We start from the raw sequence: 18,698 nt of genomic DNA, 5'->3' as shown, positions 1-18,698 counted from the left end.
CAAATAGAGAAATAAAGTTAAACGAATTGCTAAATTTCGATTTTTTGTGAAGACAGAAATGGTTTTGAGTCTGTAGAAGTTCGACGACATGAGATTTTTCATTCTTTACACATTCAAGTGCTTTATAACCTGCTTTTAAATCACGTCATTTGTCATTAAATATTGCACACCACACCACTGTAAATTTCTTTATCCGAGAAACCGAAAATTTTCCAAGTTAAGGCCAAGAAACGAAATTAAAAAACAAACGTATTCTCTTAATAAAGGCAAGCATTCCCCCCTTAAAATTAAAATGACGTCATAATCCCCTAACTTTATGACGTCACGGTGTTTTGATAATCTTAATTTTCTTTAGATGGCAGAGCTACCTCCATACGACAACGAAAAAGCTCAAACATTTTCTGACGTAACCGAACAGCAGGGTGCATGGCCTAAAGAAAACGACATTCTGGTGCTTTCCGATGACGTAGTCCCGGTCGTTTCCAGTGGCAACGTAGAAGAAGAAGCAATGATCAGGTCCGACGTCCCGGAGTTGACTTACAAACGGGATACCTGGGATCGAAAGTTGGACTTCATGCTATCGTGTGTTGGGTTTGCAGTCGGTCTCGGTAACGTTTGGAGATTTCCTTATCTGTGCTACAAGAATGGAGGAGGTAAGTTTGTATTTTTTTGGTCAAAACCTCAGCTAGGTGATATTGTGTTATAATCATCTTCTACATGCAAATAGAATTGTAAATCTAACAACATATTTAACATAGGATTTACAGGAGTAAATATCACCACCAAATTGTTTGTACTGCTTTGAATTTGGTGGGCGTAGCTAAAAACGCCCACAGTTAAAGTAAGGGCATTCTACAAGGGCAAACAAAGCATAAAATACACAAAAATTGTTAGCAATACCATTCCAATCATGTTATTAAGTGTATACATTCAAACTTTACCGTGCAAATTAAGTTAAAAGCCGGCTTGTACCGCTATTCCCTTGACATTTAAGCTAACGCTAATCGGAAACTTAAACCACCGGCACGTTACGTTACTATTTCTTACATCACTACTATATATAGTTCACCCTTGAAACAACCTTTGTGTTTTACCCTTTGGGTAAGCGTACCTGTTAGGATATAACACGCGTGAAATTGGTCACGTATTCAGTTGGAAAAATGTGGTGATAATAACTTGAGTGTGTATTTTAATTACGTGGTTTACCTTAGTCTAATATTTGCACGTTACATAGTAGCACTTATTAAGCGAAGTCACCTTTGTGGGCTATGTAAAGTCAAGGGTTGTTTTAATTGCGCAATACATGGAAGCAATAATGTAATGCCGACAAAATAAGGTCGCATTTTTGTTGTTGTTTATGTCTAATTTATTAAGACAAAAATTTAAACCAATTTTAAAGAACATTATTTAATTTCGTAGAACACAATTTTTTAGAATTTCGAAATGTCAATTTTTTTTATATAGGTCGAAATGTTGTCACAAAATAGCCAAGGTACTATCAACTAAGGAATAAGTTTTAAATAGTTATCCAATCGCATCTTAAATTACTATATAACAATAGAACAGATGCGCTGTTTACAACAGAAACTCGTGATCACTTGTAATCAATACAATTACAATAACATATTCCGGATGAATTTGTAAACCTGATAGCGCAAACCTATACCTAACTTTAACCACGTACAACTGTCAATAGAATATTTACGCCCCCATAGTATAAATATTTGAAGCGCTACCCTGCCACGATATGTAAGTTTTCACTACCCGTTTGCCGTAGAATTTGAGAGATCAATATACATTTAGGGGTCAATATACTAACATTATAAATTTTTATGGTCATTTATGCCTGCTGAAAACACATCTTCAAACAGCATTAAAGATTTGCCTTTGCTTTATAAAAATGTAGTAAAATTTAGGTGAGGCACAAATATTTTGTAAGTCATTTTGTAGGTTACAATACCTGGTCAACAACAGTGTTGTTAAATTACAAAGCCGTTTTTGCCAACTGCTGTTTTAAAGTGATTTTCTTTTTTTATTGTAATAACGACCCTTTAAAAACATTTATAAAACATACAAATAGAGTAACAAGAATTAAAAAACAAGTCATACAAACGCTAGAGTTAGAAACTCGAAGTTAATCGTCTTTTAACTGAATATTTACTTAAAAAAAATTTTGTACAGATAGTCGAGGCCTAGTTTTCCTTAATTCTTTTGTTTTTTCTCAGGTGCCTTTCTTGTACCATATGTGTTATTTATCGTTTGCAGTGGAATTCCGTTATTTTTCTTGGAGATTTCGCTTGGGCAGTTTATGAAGCAGGGGGGTATTGGGATATGGAACATTTGTCCCATAATGAAAGGTAGGCATCATATTTTCACAAGTTATTTACACTCTTTAACATCAACATGAAAAAATTTTACATCATAGCCTTAACATTGGTTGACATTGGGTATCCTAGTGGTATAAAGCTCTAGCAGTAGCAAAAGCATAAAGCACAAACCTAATATAGTTGTATTATGTAAACAAAGTAAATGTATTTTATTTATATAGGAATAGGCTTCGCTTCTACAGTAATAGTTTTCTTCTGCAACTGTTACTACATCATGGTGCTAACATGGGCCTTGTATTATTTATTTCGATCGTTTACAGCCGTTCTACCATGGGCTACATGCGGTAACGACTGGAATACAGTTGGTTGTACGTCCAATTTTACATCAGTTCTTGCAAGTAAGTATAAACTTTTTGAAAATATTAGATGTACACATTTCGTTTACAACGCTTGTTGTTCCACAACGTTTTTTTGCGGTTTGTTTACATATTGAAAGTGAGAGTGACACATTTATTTTTGATGTGAGAAGACCTTTTAAATATAGGGCATTTCTAACTACCCACTAGTCAATAGATCGTTAACCGAATAATATTTTTCAACTACAACTGCCGGCGCAAAAACAAACTTTAATCAGCACTTTCAAAATGCACAAACAAGATGAAGTTGTTTTGCACAAGTAACATAAAAACAAATAACACTGCGTGTTATATGTTTACAATCTTGGTTTAGATTTCCGAAAATCTTTTTTTTACAACTTGTGCTATATTGTAGCAGTCAATATTTTAACAAGTTATTTTTATGTTTGTGGTTATGTTTAGAATTCCAAAACACGAGTAACGACACATCTGGAATGACCATAACTAGATTCTCTGAATTGACAAACCAAACTGTTACTCTGAATCTATCCAGTCTGTCGTCACCGGTTATAGAGTTCTGGGAGTAAGTGTGAATGTTTTTTAATTTGTTTTTTCGGACTTTAAGTTTTGAAATGTAAGGTATTTAAATTTAATATCTAGTTAACATGTTATTTGATGTCTTGCAAAAATTGTGGTCAGAACACTTCCTACACCACATGAAGTGATCTCATGCTGTAATACCCTTGTGTAAGGCGCTATGAACGGTATGCACTTCTGCTGAGCCAGCACCTAATCAACAGTTAAATTATCGGGAAATTACAATTTATAATATCCCAAACTGCCTCAGGCAACTCGAGACTGGGTCAGGGTAACTGTTGTTACTCTATGTTTAGGTAGCGCACTCGGCCTTTTTACATTGAGGATAAAGATATATACAAAATAAATATTTTGCGAACTTTAATAATGTAAAAAAACATCGGTTAACATTTGTTCAAACAGCAGTTAAATTAACCACACTACACGAACAATGTATACCCCCCGCGATTTTACAATGTAAAAACATCTTAAATTTTACAGGCGCGAAGTTCTACAGATTACTGACGATATAACTAAAGCTGGGTCAATACGTTGGGAACTATCGTTATGTTTATTACTAGCTTGGGTGATATGTTATATCTGCATATACAAAGGTGTACGAACAAGCGGAAAGGTAAAAACAAATCTACTGTATTTATAAAACATATGTTTAATAGCCTTTTATACAAATAATGTACTCGTTGGTGTGTTGACACATTTACATATACAGATACAAATAAGTGTCAACTTTACTTAAAATTGACAGATTTTGATAAAGAAGTGACAAACTATATTGTAAAGTTAACCCATTTACCAAGAACCTTATAATATCTGTAAACATTCTGTTAATATATAACAATGGCTTAAACCAATATATTAGTTAAACTTTTATTTACAATACGTGCTTTCCATATTTTTTTAGGTACCAAATCATGAGACTTTTATGTTTTTTTTTAGATTGTTTATTTTACGGCCATTTTTCCGTACTTGGTTTTAATCTGCCTTCTGATCAAGGGGGTAACGCTGGAGGGCGCTATTGAGGGGATTCAGTTTTATGTTTACCCGAACTGGACGAAGTTACAAGAACCTCAGGTTTACAAAAACATTTTTTTGATATCGAATTATATGGGACATTTTTACTACAATGCGTTCTATAAAACTGGTCGGTTGTCCGCTCTAAAATCGTCATTGTAATTGTTGTAATATGGTCTAATATTTTTCTGCGATAATTTACCACCGCATCCCAAAATGGCATTTTTTTTATTTTGTAGGCCTAATAATTAGACACACTTATAGATTGTCCACTTATCTATATAGTAAGACAGATTAAAGTGCGTTTTTATATCGATTTTCCAAGTTTTTATTTTCAGTACAATTTTACTTTTGTTATGTAACTTAATAGTAACACTTAATATTTACTTAGGTTTGGATCGACGCAGGTACTCAGGTATTTTTCTCGTATGCGATCGGACTTGGAGCTTTATCAGCACTGGGAAGTTATAATCTTTATAACAACGACTGTTACAAGTAAGATTATCCAATATTTGTTTACTATAACCTATAATATTTGGTCTCAAGTTACCTTATAATGTAAGATACCAAACAATCTTAAATATAGTAAATCTGTTAAACTAAATTATGATTTTAAAACTAAATAAAGTGGGTATTATAAAGTTTTAGACTGAAAACGGCTTTTTGAAAACATTTTAAGAGGCTTTTCAATACTTTTATAAAGATTCGCATCTGTTATAACTTTATTCAATTTCATAAATCAAGTAACTTTATTCTTAGAGACGTTTTTATTCTGGCGACCGTCAATTCTGGCACAAGTTTTTTTGCTGGATTCGTCATTTTCACATTTCTTGGTTTCATGGCCCATGAACAAAATGTTCCGATCGACAAAGTGGCGGAATCAGGGCCCGGGCTCGCTTTTATTGCTTACCCTAAAGGAGTGACATTAATGCCGTTGTCGCCCCTCTGGTCTTGCTTGTTCTTTTTTATGATTTTGTTACTAGGACTAGATAGTCAGGTACGTAATAAGAGAGGTTGTAAAAAGGGGTAAAAGAGGTAAAAAAGCAAACTAAAAAACAATTAAACTAAAAACCAAAATAAACACTATAGCTTACGACAATAGGCAACGTGGTGTAGTGGTAAGAACACTTTCTACACCATATAAGGGGTTTAATCCTAGCTGCTTTTATGCTGTAGCGCCCCTGAGTAAGGCTCACATGCTGTACGAAACTCGAAACTGGGTCGGAGTAACTAATGTTACCCTTTAGGTCGCGCATTCGACTTTTCCACATCGAGGTTAAAGATATAGGCTATACCAAATTGATTTGTACAACATTTTCTATAATAAATCAAACAAGCACATTTTGCTTTTTTTAAATTCAATTTTTGTATTTTTATAGTTTGTAGGGGTAGAAGGTTTTCTTACGGCAATCATCGACAGATTCCCGGGCTATTTGCGGCAAAGAAGAGCAAAGTTTGCCGGGGTAACTTGCATCGTATGCTACCTTATTGGACTGTCCATGATAACACAGGTATAAATATATTCCTTTACTTTATACCAGCAATAAATTGAAATAATTTTAATAAAACAAATGACAAAACCCAAAACCATGCCTTTCTTATTATATATTTACACTTGAAACAGTCACCAAACCCAGCTTTTTACAGAAACAAAAAATAACTAATTCTTTATAACTATAAAAGCAATAGGCCTAAACAATAAAAGCTAGGCCTAAGCAAATAGCAAAAACCAAAAACAAGTATTAGTTGTTACATATTTATACACTTAAAGTGAAGTAGTTACCAAACGCAGCCTTTACAGAAACAAAAACAATTAATTTCCAATAAAAATAACCCAATTATCTTTTTTAAAGCAATAACATTAACTTATTTTTTTTTTTTTTTTAAATATTTAATAACTTTTTCGATTTTTAAAGGGTGGTATGTATGTATTTCAAATTTTCGACTACTACTCTGCCAGTGGTATGACTTTACTTTGGATGTCGATGTGGGAATGCTTTGCAGTAGCATGGGTTTATGGTAAGCAGTTAGGAAATGTAAAACAACTTAACCACTTTCATGCATTGGCAGCTGTCAACTATAATAGCTTGACCTATAAACATAATTTTAATTAAGAAAGTATGTTCTAACAGTCTAAGATGTTATTGCTATTACCTTAGCTTAATGTTGCGACTATGGTTTTTTTATGTATATATCTTTATCCTCGATGTGGGAAGTTCGAATGCGCGACCTGAACATAGAGTAACATTAGTTACTTCGACCCAGTCTCGAGTTGCCTTTAGCAGTTTGGGATATTATTTAGATTTTAATTGCCCGATAATTATGCTGCTGATTAAGTGCTGGCTTAGCAGGAGTTCATACCGTTTATAGCGCCTTACTCAAAGGCGCTACAGCATGAGAGCAGTCGGTATTGAACCCACGACCCCATGCGGTGTAGCAAATGTTCTTAACCACTACACCACGCTGCCAGTTATACACTTATATTACCTAAAGTTTTCACATTATTGTGACCATCTTAAACACCTTTTTAAATTTAAAGCTTTACAACTGCACTATACTTAACATAAGATATTATCTAACGCCAATGCTTTACATTTTATGTGATTATTGTTGAAGTGTTATGTTATATTCACAGGAGTTTCACGATATTACCACAACATTGAAGATATGATCAAGTACCGACCATCGCCAATGATGAAATATTGCTGGCTATTTTTTACACCACTTTCTGCACTGGTATGAACTTTTATTTAGTAAAATCTTAGCCTAAGTCACATAATCCTAAAGAATAACCATATGCTAAAACTACCGAATAATATGCTGAAAATTGCTTTATCTTATGTTTTAGACAATATTTCTTTCTACGCTGATCAGCTACAAACCACTTACATACAACAGAACCTATATTTACCCGTGGTGGGGCCAAGCCTTTGGTTGGATGCTGGCACTTGCTTCTATGCTTTGCATTCCCTTGTACGCTATTTATAAAGTGGCTGTTACACCTGGTGACACTATATTAGATGTAAGAAAATGTTGCTAAAATTTTTATTATAACTTTACATTTTGCTAAAGATTAAATATAAAGCGGTTGTTCTGTTAAATATATTAGTCAATATTACTGTTTTAATATTTTAAACTCTATTTTCTTAAACTAAAAACTACTTGTTTTAATTAATCAAAGTTCTGTAAATCTAAGTTATTAAAGCCATTGCTTTTGTTGTAAAATTTGTAACTCTTATATTTTGTAAAGAAAATGTAAAATTGCAACCTCTAACCTAAGACTAACTTTTCCAGAATCTTAAAATGTTATATCTGTGATTGTAAGGCTTTTAAAATATTGAACTTCAGCTAATTTCTTAAATATTTTTCTAATATTTTTAGAGGATTTTAAATGCTTGCCAACCACAATTTCAACCTCATCACAAACATCTTCTTAACAACGACAACCTCCGGCCTCGGAGCAAGATCCGAGACATCTTTGGGGACTCTTTTGAATGTTGCACTTTGGAGGATGATAAATCGCTCTCCTACCAACCATCGACTGTGTCCTCCGGGATGCCAGGGACTCCGGAAGAGCCGTTGCCACCTCCTTCATACAGTAGCGTCGAGGTGTGAAAAGAATTTAAAATTTTGGAGAAAACAAAATTTTGAAATTTGTGAAAACAAATGAACTTGCGCTTTAAAAAAAAGACAATGTCATGCTTGGCTTTTCATATAACATTGCTAGATCGATTTAATAAACAATTTCTTTAATTTATTCTATTTATTCGCTTTCTTTTTTGGGAAAATGTATTTTGCTAAAAAAATTTAATTTTATCATAGAAAATGCTTGTAAAAATATTCATTTAGATCTTTTTTGCCTTTGTAGAAGTGTTGAAACAACAATTTTTTTTGCATTTTTTACAATATTTAAACACCACAGAAAGTGTTAAAATTTTAAATTTAGAATACATTTACCCAACCCAGTGTTCCATACTGTTTTAAAGTGTATATTAAATAAGAGAAAAAAACCGGCACCTTGAAATACAATTTTTGTTGGCATAATTTTCCTTCATTTTTTAAGCCATGCTGTATATTATCATGTTACAATATTTGCTTATAAATATTTATAAAACTTCTACATGAACTAGTTTACTTTATCTTCTAGACATGCTTATTACTATTTAAAAAAATGCTTTTTTTGTAAATATATATTTTTGATAATTATTCAAAACTTTGTATTATCTTAATAAATTATTGTTTTTTTAGATAAATATATTCAAGACGATATTTTTTTAGTATTAAAGCAAATTGTGTTCATATCTACGTTGTTTTTTATAACTATTTATATAAAGAACATTACAACAAAACCTCATATTTATTTTATCACTGGTGTTTTTTTTAATATTTTTATTTGAAATGCCTCCTGTACAAAATAAATTATTTAAACTTTATCATATAATACAGCATTGATTGAAAATATATATTTACAGTTAGGTTATTAAAAAGACAAAGTTATCAAGTCAAATATATTAGAATATCAAGAGCATATAAAAACTAAAACCGTCAAAAGAAGACTGAAAGACTGGTCCAAGCAAAGATTAATCAATACATAAATAAGCAGTTATTGCAATGTTTTTTAGACTAAAACGAATTATGCTTACGTTATATAAACTTAAACATTTTGTACGAATATTTTAAATTATCTATTTAAACTAATAGCAAAAAAAATTATAAAAATAACAAAAAACGACGCTTTTTTTAAAAAAAAACAATATACTTATATAAAAATTAAAAATAGCAAGTTTTATTATTTTGACAGCTTATCAAATATAATTTAACATTACCCCAATTAACTAAACTTCATTTGCACCAAAAACATCAAAATCTCAAAATAATCTAAACAGCTGAAAGTAGAAAGTGATAACGCTTATCTGTTTTACGATTTACACTCTTTAACATACAGCTAAGTTTACCATCTGGCGCTTCGCAAAAACCTTGTCATAATTACTCTTTGTTAGTTCAATTGTACTTAGAAAGGGTAAGGTTTAAAGTAGTTTTTATCGAAGAAAAGAAATTACAAAAACAGGTATTTTATAAATAAAAATAGCTAAAAACTTAGATTAAGACAACTTCTTTGTTATATAAAATCGCTTTAATGATATAATATGTAAGCAACAATTTAAATAAGCGTAAACAAACTGATTTTAAGTTTAAAACAATTATAAAATCATGTGATTTTTAAACAAGAACTGAGGTCTATACTATTACCTTTATTTTATCTATATTAGAAATATGGACAAATATCAAAGTGCAATGGTTTTAGCTGCAGTAGGCGACGCAATCGGCTACAAAAACTGGGACTGGAAGCATAACCAAAGTGGGGTCAAAATCTTGCAAGAATTGGGTGAATTAGGGGGCCTCGGGTCGATCGCACTTTACCCCAACGTGTGGCCAGTATCTGATGAAACTATTATGTTGATGGCGACAGGAGAAGCCCTCGTCAAAGAAGGGAGTATGTATATAGTTTAATTACCATTATAACTTAATAATGTAACGAATCCGACATTTTCTTGTTTCCTTAAAGTTGTTATCTCCGTTTAGTCACGTGCTTACACCTATGGTCACGTGCTTACACCTATAGTCACGTGCTCACACCTTTTCTCTATCACGTGGGCTGTGTACCACTTGACTTGTTAGTTAAAATGTATTGAAATGTTATGTTGGAGTATTCATGATGCGAGCTGTGAACAGTTGTGTGTTAATATTACGCAATAAAGTCTTATAAATATTAATATAGCTTTCATACAAAGGAGTATCAGGCAAATTTAAGTTACATTAAAAAATTGACAAAATTTAACAACCAACCCTTTCAGTAGGAGTTTATATCGTTTATAGCATCTTAGTCTAAGGCGCTGAAATTTAACATGTTGCTTAATGCAATTGACAGAATCAAAGAAAAGGGAGCCTTTGTTTATGGAAATGGCAAAGTCTTACTCAGAAGCAGTAAGCAAGATATTAGACCGACGACCTGACCCTGCTTATATAGAAGGTTGTTCACATTTACATCCAGGAAAAGTAATGGGTTGGCATATTCCGTTTAATCAACACGGAACAGGTAGAAAGTAATTTTTTTAACACATTACCATCTTTAGTTTGGGCTTGGTTAACAAGTCATAATTTACTATAAAACTCTGTGTCAAAAATTAATATCTATAGCATATTTTAAACCATAAAATTTACTAAATCATTTTTCCTTTTAACACTTAGTTAAAAATTAAATTTCTCAAAATATTTTGTTTTTTAAGGTTTTGGTGCGGCAACAAAAGCAATGTGTATTGGACTAATGTACCACAGACCAAACCAAGAAGACGAACTTATTAAAGTCGCCACTGAATGTGGTCGAATGACTCACAATCACCCGCTAGGTAACGCAATTTAAATCATTTTTTAGCAACCGACAAAGGCAACGAGTTAAGGGTTCAAAGGCTTTGAGTTCGAGCCGTGCCAATGCTAATTTTTGTCATTTAGTCTTGCGTTTAAAGATAGCTTGAAGGCTATTCAAAAAATACCAAAAAATTAAAAAGGTCGCAAGTGTTTAACAATTTACGGCAGCGTGGTGTAGTGGTAAGAACACTTGCTACACCACACATGAGGTCGTGGGTTCAATCCCCACTGATCTTGTGCTGTAGCGCCCTTTAGTAAGGCGCTATAAACGGTATGAACTCCTGCTAAGCCAGCACTTAATCAGCAGCATAATTATCAGGCAATTATAATCTATTTAATATCCCAAACTTCCACAGGCAACTCGAGACTGGGTCGGAGTAACTGATGTTACTCTATGTTTAAGTCGCGCATTCGACTTTCCCACATCGAGGATGAAGATATATACAAAAAAAAATTATATATTAATTTTAACAACCTCCAAATCTGAAGCCTATTAATCAAACACTCTATTTTATAGGCTTTACTGGGTCAGTATGCACTGCTCTGTTTACAGCATATTTGTTACAATCAAAACCAATTACATCATGGGGTAGAAGTATGTTAATTGCTTTAGACAAAATGAAAGCTTATTGCAAGAAAACTATCAGAGATAACGACCAGTACAGGTATAGCATAATTGTCATAAATTTCTGAAAAAATATATGCTTGGTACATTAAAATACCATTATATTAAACAAAAGGCACTTTAAAAAACTTTTAAAACTTTTAGGCCACATTGGTTTTACTTTGAAACGAAATGGGAAAATTATTTGAGCGAACGAAATTTGCTGAACGAAGGGGACGACACGGCACGTTTTCCTGCTAATTATGACGTAGAAGCACGTGATAAGGTAACTTAAACACAAATACTTAAAAAATAAAAACCACAGTTAGTTATAACAAACAAAAATTTTCCAACAACTAATAAAATATGAAGACCTTTTAACTTTACGAATATTTTACAAAAAAACAATGTTTAATTTTAGTGTAAGCATTTTTAAATATAGAGCATACAAAACTACCCTGAATATAAAACACAATATATCTCTAACATAGCTTACTAAAAACCTTATCTTAAATGTAACTTTTTTTTGTATATATTTTTATCCTCGATGTGGCAGTTTGGGCTAGATAATTATGGTGCTGATTAAATGCTGGCTAAGCAGGAGTTCATACCGTTTATAGCGCCTTACTCAAGGGTGCTAGCATAAGCTCAGTGGGGATTAAACCCACGACCTCATGTGTGGTGTAGCAAGTGTTCTTACCACTACACCGTTCTAACTTATAGGTATATAGATCCTGGAGCTCAGAAGGCCAGCCCGGTAGAAGAGGCCACGATGCCCCGATGATTGCCTACGATGCTTTATTAGCTTTGAACAAGAACGATAAACCCGAAAAACGTTGGGAAGAAATTTGCCACCGAGCTATGATACACGGCGGTACAAAATTTATTTTTTATAACATTTTACACGACGTTACACAATTTTATTTTAAAAACAAAAGCTCTAGTTTGCAACTTTACTTAAAATATAAGTGTATTAGTTATATTTTTTGCTATGTTTTTATTACTTAGATTTATAATTAGGTAAAACTGGATGCCATTTATTTAAAAATACAAAGTAGTTATAATATAAAAGTCAACCACAAGATGGTATCACAGAGCAAAATCTTTTAAAATTTTAAAGCTGAGAAACAACTGAGAAAATTAACTTAAAAAAGTTTAACAATATCATGAAACTTATCTCACAAAACATCAATTAAACTAGATTTTTTAACTAACACTTTTAATTTTTGTTAGGTGAGAATGACTCAACTGGTTGCATAGCTGGATTTTGGTATGGTTTAACTTACGGACTAGAAGGGGTGCCGGCTAGAAACCACGAAAAAGTTGAATTTTTAGACGAATTAAACGAACTTGGAAAACAACTTTACGAAATTAGTCGTTAATTTAAGTTAACTGACAACTTTTTTTTAGAGAAATTAAAAAATAAATTAAAAAAAAATTTTGTGTTACAAAAATACGAGTATATATTAAATTAATCCATCATTCTGCTTATATCGAAATGCTATAAAAACCATTAAAAAACAAGTTTAGAATACATCAACGTTAACTAATTTTGTTCTGATCAATCGAGGCAATTCATTGCAATGACAACAGGAAATTAATCAAACCAATTTCATTGACTCAGCGCAATTTCGAAAACAACAAAACGAAAAATGCCACGTCAACACATATAGAAAGTCACAAATCTAAGTAAAGGTAAAAATCTAATACCATAACAAAAATATTTTATTTTCTAAATAAATGAAGTTTTTTTCTAAATAAATGAACCCCGTGTTTTTAATTCTTTTAAAACATATTCTCTATGAGACGCATTTCAATAAACACTTATGTCAAATAAACATATATTTACTTAATAAAGTGTATAGTTTGACAATTATGCGTATTTTTAGCCCATTTAAAACCAATTTTATTATAAATTTCGCACATTGAATCAAGTCAGAACAGAACCATTTTATGTAGTACACCTTTTCTCGTATTATTTATTTTTAATTACAAAAAACAAACAACATTATGTCATTCATAACTAGGTCACTGGTATGACGTAATATGTCACGTGACCTTGGACTTAATATTAGTTTGGCTGGAGGCGATATCTTTAAAAATGTAAACTAAAGAACATATCATTTTAACGCCAACTTACATGATTTTAAAATAAATCTTAATCAATTTTTTAACTTAAATTAATACTACACCTATATTAAAAAAGGCTATAGTATCTAAGAACTGCAAAAATTTAAGAAAAATAAAATAAATATTTCAATATTAAGCATTACCTCATCGTCCCCAATGATTTATGGGAAAATTGTGCTAAGAAGAAATATTTTTTCATTTCCTGAGGTTTTAAAAATAGATTCTTACAACACAGACTAAAAAGCCACGAACCTATTCAATTTCAAAACTGAGTTATTTCGTAAACAAACAAAAATGTGGATATTAAATTGAAATATTTATACGTGAAACATTTAACTATTGTCTATGTAGCATAGCACTAATGACAAAAGTTTTTACTTTATTTTTAAACCAAAAATTAGTCCACTTTTAACTTTTTTTAACAACCTAATTTTTGGTATTACGCCTACGATAAAATCTAGCTATGACTATTTTTTAACTCTTCATAGACTGACAACACACCTTCTTACAAATGATTTAATATTTATTATTGCCAACGTGAAAAAGAACTTATTAAATAAGTCTTAACTGATCGGCGCAAATGAAGAAAGAACGAGAAAAAAATCTAAAAACTTAAAAACTCGAATTAAATAAAAACGAAAAAAAAAATCGAAAAAAAATCACTCTAGTTTTTCTTTTATAAGTTTTGGCACAACTTTAACCATTTGGCCGGACGTGAAGTACGTATCCATGACAACGGTCGGTAAGACGTTGGTAAGGGACTTGACAACGCGATCTTGGAAGGATCCGACAAAATAGCGGACCTTGGGGGAATCCGCGGATACCGCTTCCACAAGAGCATGTAAGACCCGGTTTGTGTTTCCCAAATTCGGAGTCCCTTTAAGGGATAGGGAAGCGGAAGAATTTAGCGTGGACAGACTCCGCCTTTTCCGCGTTTCATCCGCGGGCGGGATCACAAGATTGTCTTTCGAAGTGCTGGGTTTGTTTTTTCCGGACTTTTTGGGAAGAGTATCCCCGGATTTGAGAGAGGAAGATAAGGAGTTGTAACCGGACGATGCTTTGCTGTCAGGAAGTAGTTTCGACTTCGCCTCTTCGGTTTGAAGTTTACGGTTCGTGGTCCCGGATACGGAATGGATGTAATCCACGAAATATCCTTCTCCGTAAACGTCTTTAACTTGTGGTGGAACCCGTTTCAAGCGGATCGAAGTTTCCTCGTCAGATAGAACGATTTCACCAACTAGATAAAGAAGGATAAAGAGTTATAGGAGATAGAATGACGATTTTTTAGGCAAGGATTGAAAGTTTGGCAATTTTTTATATAATAAAAGACTTTAACATGCAAATTTTATAACTGTTATTCATTTTTAGGGCATGCGTTTATGGTTTGGCAATAATAATATATTGAAGACTTTGACATGCGAATTATAATGCTGTTATTAAATTAAATAATTACAAAGTATGAAGCCCAAAAATGAATCGCAAAAAATCAAATTAAACCCAAAATTGTTAAATAATTTTTAACCACTAACAAAAACTTTAATACATGCAACTAATGCTAAACTAACTAGCTTAAATTACTACAGGTACAAACATGCAAAACTAAAACCAAATTAATTAAATATTAGACTATAGCAAAGCAAAATATTATCATATGCATAATAGCAATGACTTGTTATTTAAAACAATGTTATTCTACAATAAATACCATATACATGCATTAGTTAAGTATAAGTTTGATCTACTAACAACATATAATTATTAATTTAAAACTTAAGAATAAATATAGCTATCTAATATTTAAATAATTTAATTATTATTTTTATATATATATATGTAGTTTAAAAAGTATACGTAAATATTATATGTTTTATATTATAAAATTATTAGATGTTTATTAAATGTAATTTTAAATATACGTTATAGTTATTGGTTTAAACTATAATTATTAGACATTTGTAATGTTAGAATATAAAGTATCTGTAATTGATTTTTGTTATTGTTTTTAAATTTGAAAGCACCCAACGATAATTTTGTTTAAACTGGCATCTCGAACGCAGGAATGTGTTTAATAATTTAAAAGTCTTTGATATTTATCAAATATGCATGCCCTTGAACTAGCACAATCAATATCAGACTAACTCCAACTTGAAATAGTAAAATAAAAGGGAATTCGAGCCTAAGTTTAAGTTTAAAATCTCGCTTAAGCTTTGTAATTTGTTGATATAACACTTATGTTGTTTTTTAACTCCCCGTGCAATTTCAAGTGCTTTAATTCAATTACGAAAAGTGGTTTAATACAATTTTAAAAGTAGTGCTAACTACGTAACGTTGTATGGAATATAATACCCCATAATTTCACCATGAAAATACAGGTATTTTAGAAAGTTTATGTAACAATAATTTCAATTTTTCGCGTACAAAAAAGGACATTATTGTCTCACATGCATTAAAAATAAATAAAAAACAACATTCTGAATTTGTTTTACTTAATAAAGCCATGCTAGCTAATACTACATCTTCTAATAACAAAAACACAAATTTAAATACCTGGAAAGTATGCTGGTTGCACAAGTGAAACGAAAACCCCCCATTTCAGCATTTCCTGACGAAGGGAATCACTGAAGGCTTCAATGGCAAATTTACTGGAAGAAAATGCGGACATGCCAGCTCTAGAGACGCAACCTGAAAAAAAATTAAAAGTTTAATAAAATGTTACAAAATTACTATGTAAAATGTATAAATTTAAAAACTCAAAATCCTGCCAAAATTAATTTTAAATTAATATATTAAATATTTAAATTAGCCTGTTGTTTACCATATATGTATATATTACTTTAAAAGGCAATTAAAATAATTTCAAAATTTTTCTATTTTTAAACACTTAAAAATCGTGCTTAAATTATTATTCGTAATTTAAGAACTCAATTAAATTTTTAATATGTCAATATAGACAGTAAAAAGGCACCTCTAAAAATTAAATTCTATTTTTAATATAAAACACTATTTAAATATATGGTCTATTTAAACAACGGTATTTAAATAAAAAAATGACAAAATATATTAAATGTTATAATTGACATAGCAAACATTCTAATTTCTTAAAGGCACTTTGTCAAATTGTAATTTGCATGTTTTTAATAGAATTTAAGTAAATATTCGTAAAATTAATATTCGATTTATGAAAGTCTAAAATGTACAAGTGTTTATATAATTTAAGAATATAAAAAATTCGCAAATATTAGTAAAAAAATTTATATAATAATAAAAAAATCTTGTATTTTGAATATATATATATATATATTTGTATATATCTTTATCCTCGATGTGGGAAAGTCGAATGTGCGACTTAAACATAGAGTAACATTAGTTACTCCGACCCAGTCTCGAGTTGCCTGTGGCAGTTTGGGATATTATATAGATTAAAATTGCCCGATAGATCAGTGGGGATTGAACCTACGACCTCATGTGTGGTGTAGCAAGTGTTTTTACCACTACACCACGCTGCCGGTTCGTCGAATATTATATAGTTAAATATTGTAAAATAAATGTAAAAATCCAAACCTGCCATGCTGCTTAGATTAACAACCCTTCCTCTAGCTTTCCTCAACAAATGTAAAACCGACTTCGTAACTCGAACCAACCCCAGGAAATTAACTTGCATGATTCGCTCAAAATCTTCAGCGGAGAACCAATCAACTTCCGCGACAGCGTATGCTTCTGCAGCGTTTACCACGGCCCATAGACCTTATAATAATAAAATTTTAATGTATTTATAAGTTGTAAATAAATTGTAAAATAAATTTTAATAGGCTAGGTTTATAGTTGTTTGTTTTAGGATGATATAAACGTCAAGATAATATTGATCTATCGATTTTTTCTGTTCCTTAAAAGTGAAGTGTTTTAGTAAGAAATAAATAAAGGGCAAAACCTAGGACATTTATTTTATTTTTTTTATTTTTTTTTCATTTTTTTCATTTTTTTTATTTTTTTTTTATTTTTTTATTTTTTTTTTTATTCTTTTTTAATCAAAAATTTTTTTTTTTTTACCGTCATCTCCCACCATGTCCTCTATCATCTCCACCGCGTCATCAATTTCGTCTTGTTTTGTGACGTCACATTGGAGGACAGCTAAGTTAGTTGAGCCACGTGACGCAAGCGACCTTGCGCCTATACTGTTACAGTCAGTGCATCCAGCGAAAACGGAATATCCTTGGTTGTCCAAACACAATGCTAACTCATATCCGTACGAGTTTGGAATATCACAACCTGTAAAAAAATAAATCAAAAATTAAAATCTAGTTGGGTACTGTAGTATAACAGTTATAGCATTTTTCTACGGGCCAAAAGGTTTTAAGTTTAAACCGCACCAATGGCACACTATTTGCAGCACATCTTTTCCATAAAAAAACCTTTGACCCTTGAAATATGGATAAAGAAAACCCGGAGCTCTAAAAGCGTGTCCACCCGGTTTATAAATGCGGAAAAAGACGAAATTGTTATACCTTCCTCTATTTTCCCTTGCGGATTCCGCCCTTTTCCGCATTTATTTTAGTACTAGCCGTTTAAACCGGCAGACGACGCTAATAGAGCCCCGAAAATATTAATTGATTAAATAATTTGATAAAAAATGACAAAAACAATGCCAAGGGCTAAAGTTTTTTTTTTACAGTGACTGGTCAACTTAGCCTAATGAAAAATTATCTGATTTACGATATATCCTTATTTTATTAGAGACACCAAACTTAGAAAATATTTTTAACACTAGCGTGTAAAAACTGTCATTTAAAATTAGCACGTACTCGATTAGGTAGTCTTTAAACAGCTAGTTGTGTTACAAATGTGTTACAAATGTGTTACAGGTGTTACAAATGTTAATAATTATCTACCACAAAATCGGGCATCAAAAGTAACTTAACCTAAATACCTATAGCGCTAATGGACGTGTGTTGAAAACATATGTTTAATTCCCTTTTGTAATAGAATTACATTACCACAAAAGCAATAAGACTTTTTTGGCAGAAATCAATACAAAAATGTTGCACATATTAATATCGACAAAATAATTAAATTTTCAAAATCAATTTTTATTTTTTTATAACTTGGAATTATATTTAATCACCGAGTACTTACCTGTTATAACTACTGATTTTAAATTCGGCTTTGGCATTTTTTTCACTTAATTTATTTAATACTTAACTAACAATCTGTAAAAAAATTATGTATTTTAGTAAAAGTCTTTAAAAAATG

At 31.4% G+C, this 18,698-nt stretch overlaps 3 protein-coding genes across 3 annotated transcripts; 2 read left to right on the top strand and 1 right to left on the bottom strand.

The window, feature by feature from the left end:
* Positions 1-8,634, top strand: LOC145750420 (sodium- and chloride-dependent creatine transporter 1-like). The gene is made up of 14 exons (XM_082566459.1): positions 1-266; positions 356-653; positions 2,226-2,357; positions 2,549-2,725; positions 3,146-3,266; positions 3,761-3,893; positions 4,217-4,351; positions 4,683-4,786; positions 5,051-5,288; positions 5,671-5,802; positions 6,208-6,310; positions 6,927-7,027; positions 7,140-7,313; positions 7,673-8,634. Exons 2-14 carry the CDS (start codon positions 356-358, stop codon positions 7,904-7,906), a joined length of 2,082 nt encoding a protein of 693 aa, XP_082422585.1. The 5' UTR covers positions 1-266; the 3' UTR covers positions 7,907-8,634.
* A 931-nt stretch (positions 8,635-9,565) lies between these two features.
* On the top strand, positions 9,566-12,703 carry LOC145750502 (inactive ADP-ribosyltransferase arh2-like). Its single transcript, XM_082566554.1, has 7 exons — positions 9,566-9,785; positions 10,221-10,388; positions 10,579-10,698; positions 11,235-11,382; positions 11,487-11,607; positions 12,045-12,195; positions 12,555-12,703. Exons 1-7 carry the CDS (start codon positions 9,566-9,568, stop codon positions 12,701-12,703), a joined length of 1,077 nt encoding a protein of 358 aa, XP_082422680.1.
* Positions 12,704-13,962: 1,259 nt separating this feature from the next.
* Positions 13,963-18,657, bottom strand: LOC145751402 (17-beta-hydroxysteroid dehydrogenase type 6-like). Its single transcript, XM_082567534.1, has 5 exons — positions 18,582-18,657; positions 17,499-17,717; positions 17,013-17,195; positions 15,999-16,133; positions 13,963-14,688 (listed from the first exon to the last, which is right to left on the bottom strand). Exons 1-5 carry the CDS (start codon positions 18,616-18,618, stop codon positions 14,111-14,113), a joined length of 1,152 nt encoding a protein of 383 aa, XP_082423660.1. The 5' UTR covers positions 18,619-18,657; the 3' UTR covers positions 13,963-14,110.
* Positions 18,658-18,698: the final 41 nt, after the last annotated feature.

Source organism: Corella eumyota, chromosome 4 (assembly GCF_963082875.1).
Source record: "Corella eumyota chromosome 4, kaCorEumy4.1, whole genome shotgun sequence".
NCBI classification, from domain to species: domain Eukaryota; kingdom Metazoa; phylum Chordata; class Ascidiacea; order Phlebobranchia; family Corellidae; genus Corella; species Corella eumyota.
This window is presented reverse-complemented; position numbering and strand designations above follow the sequence as displayed.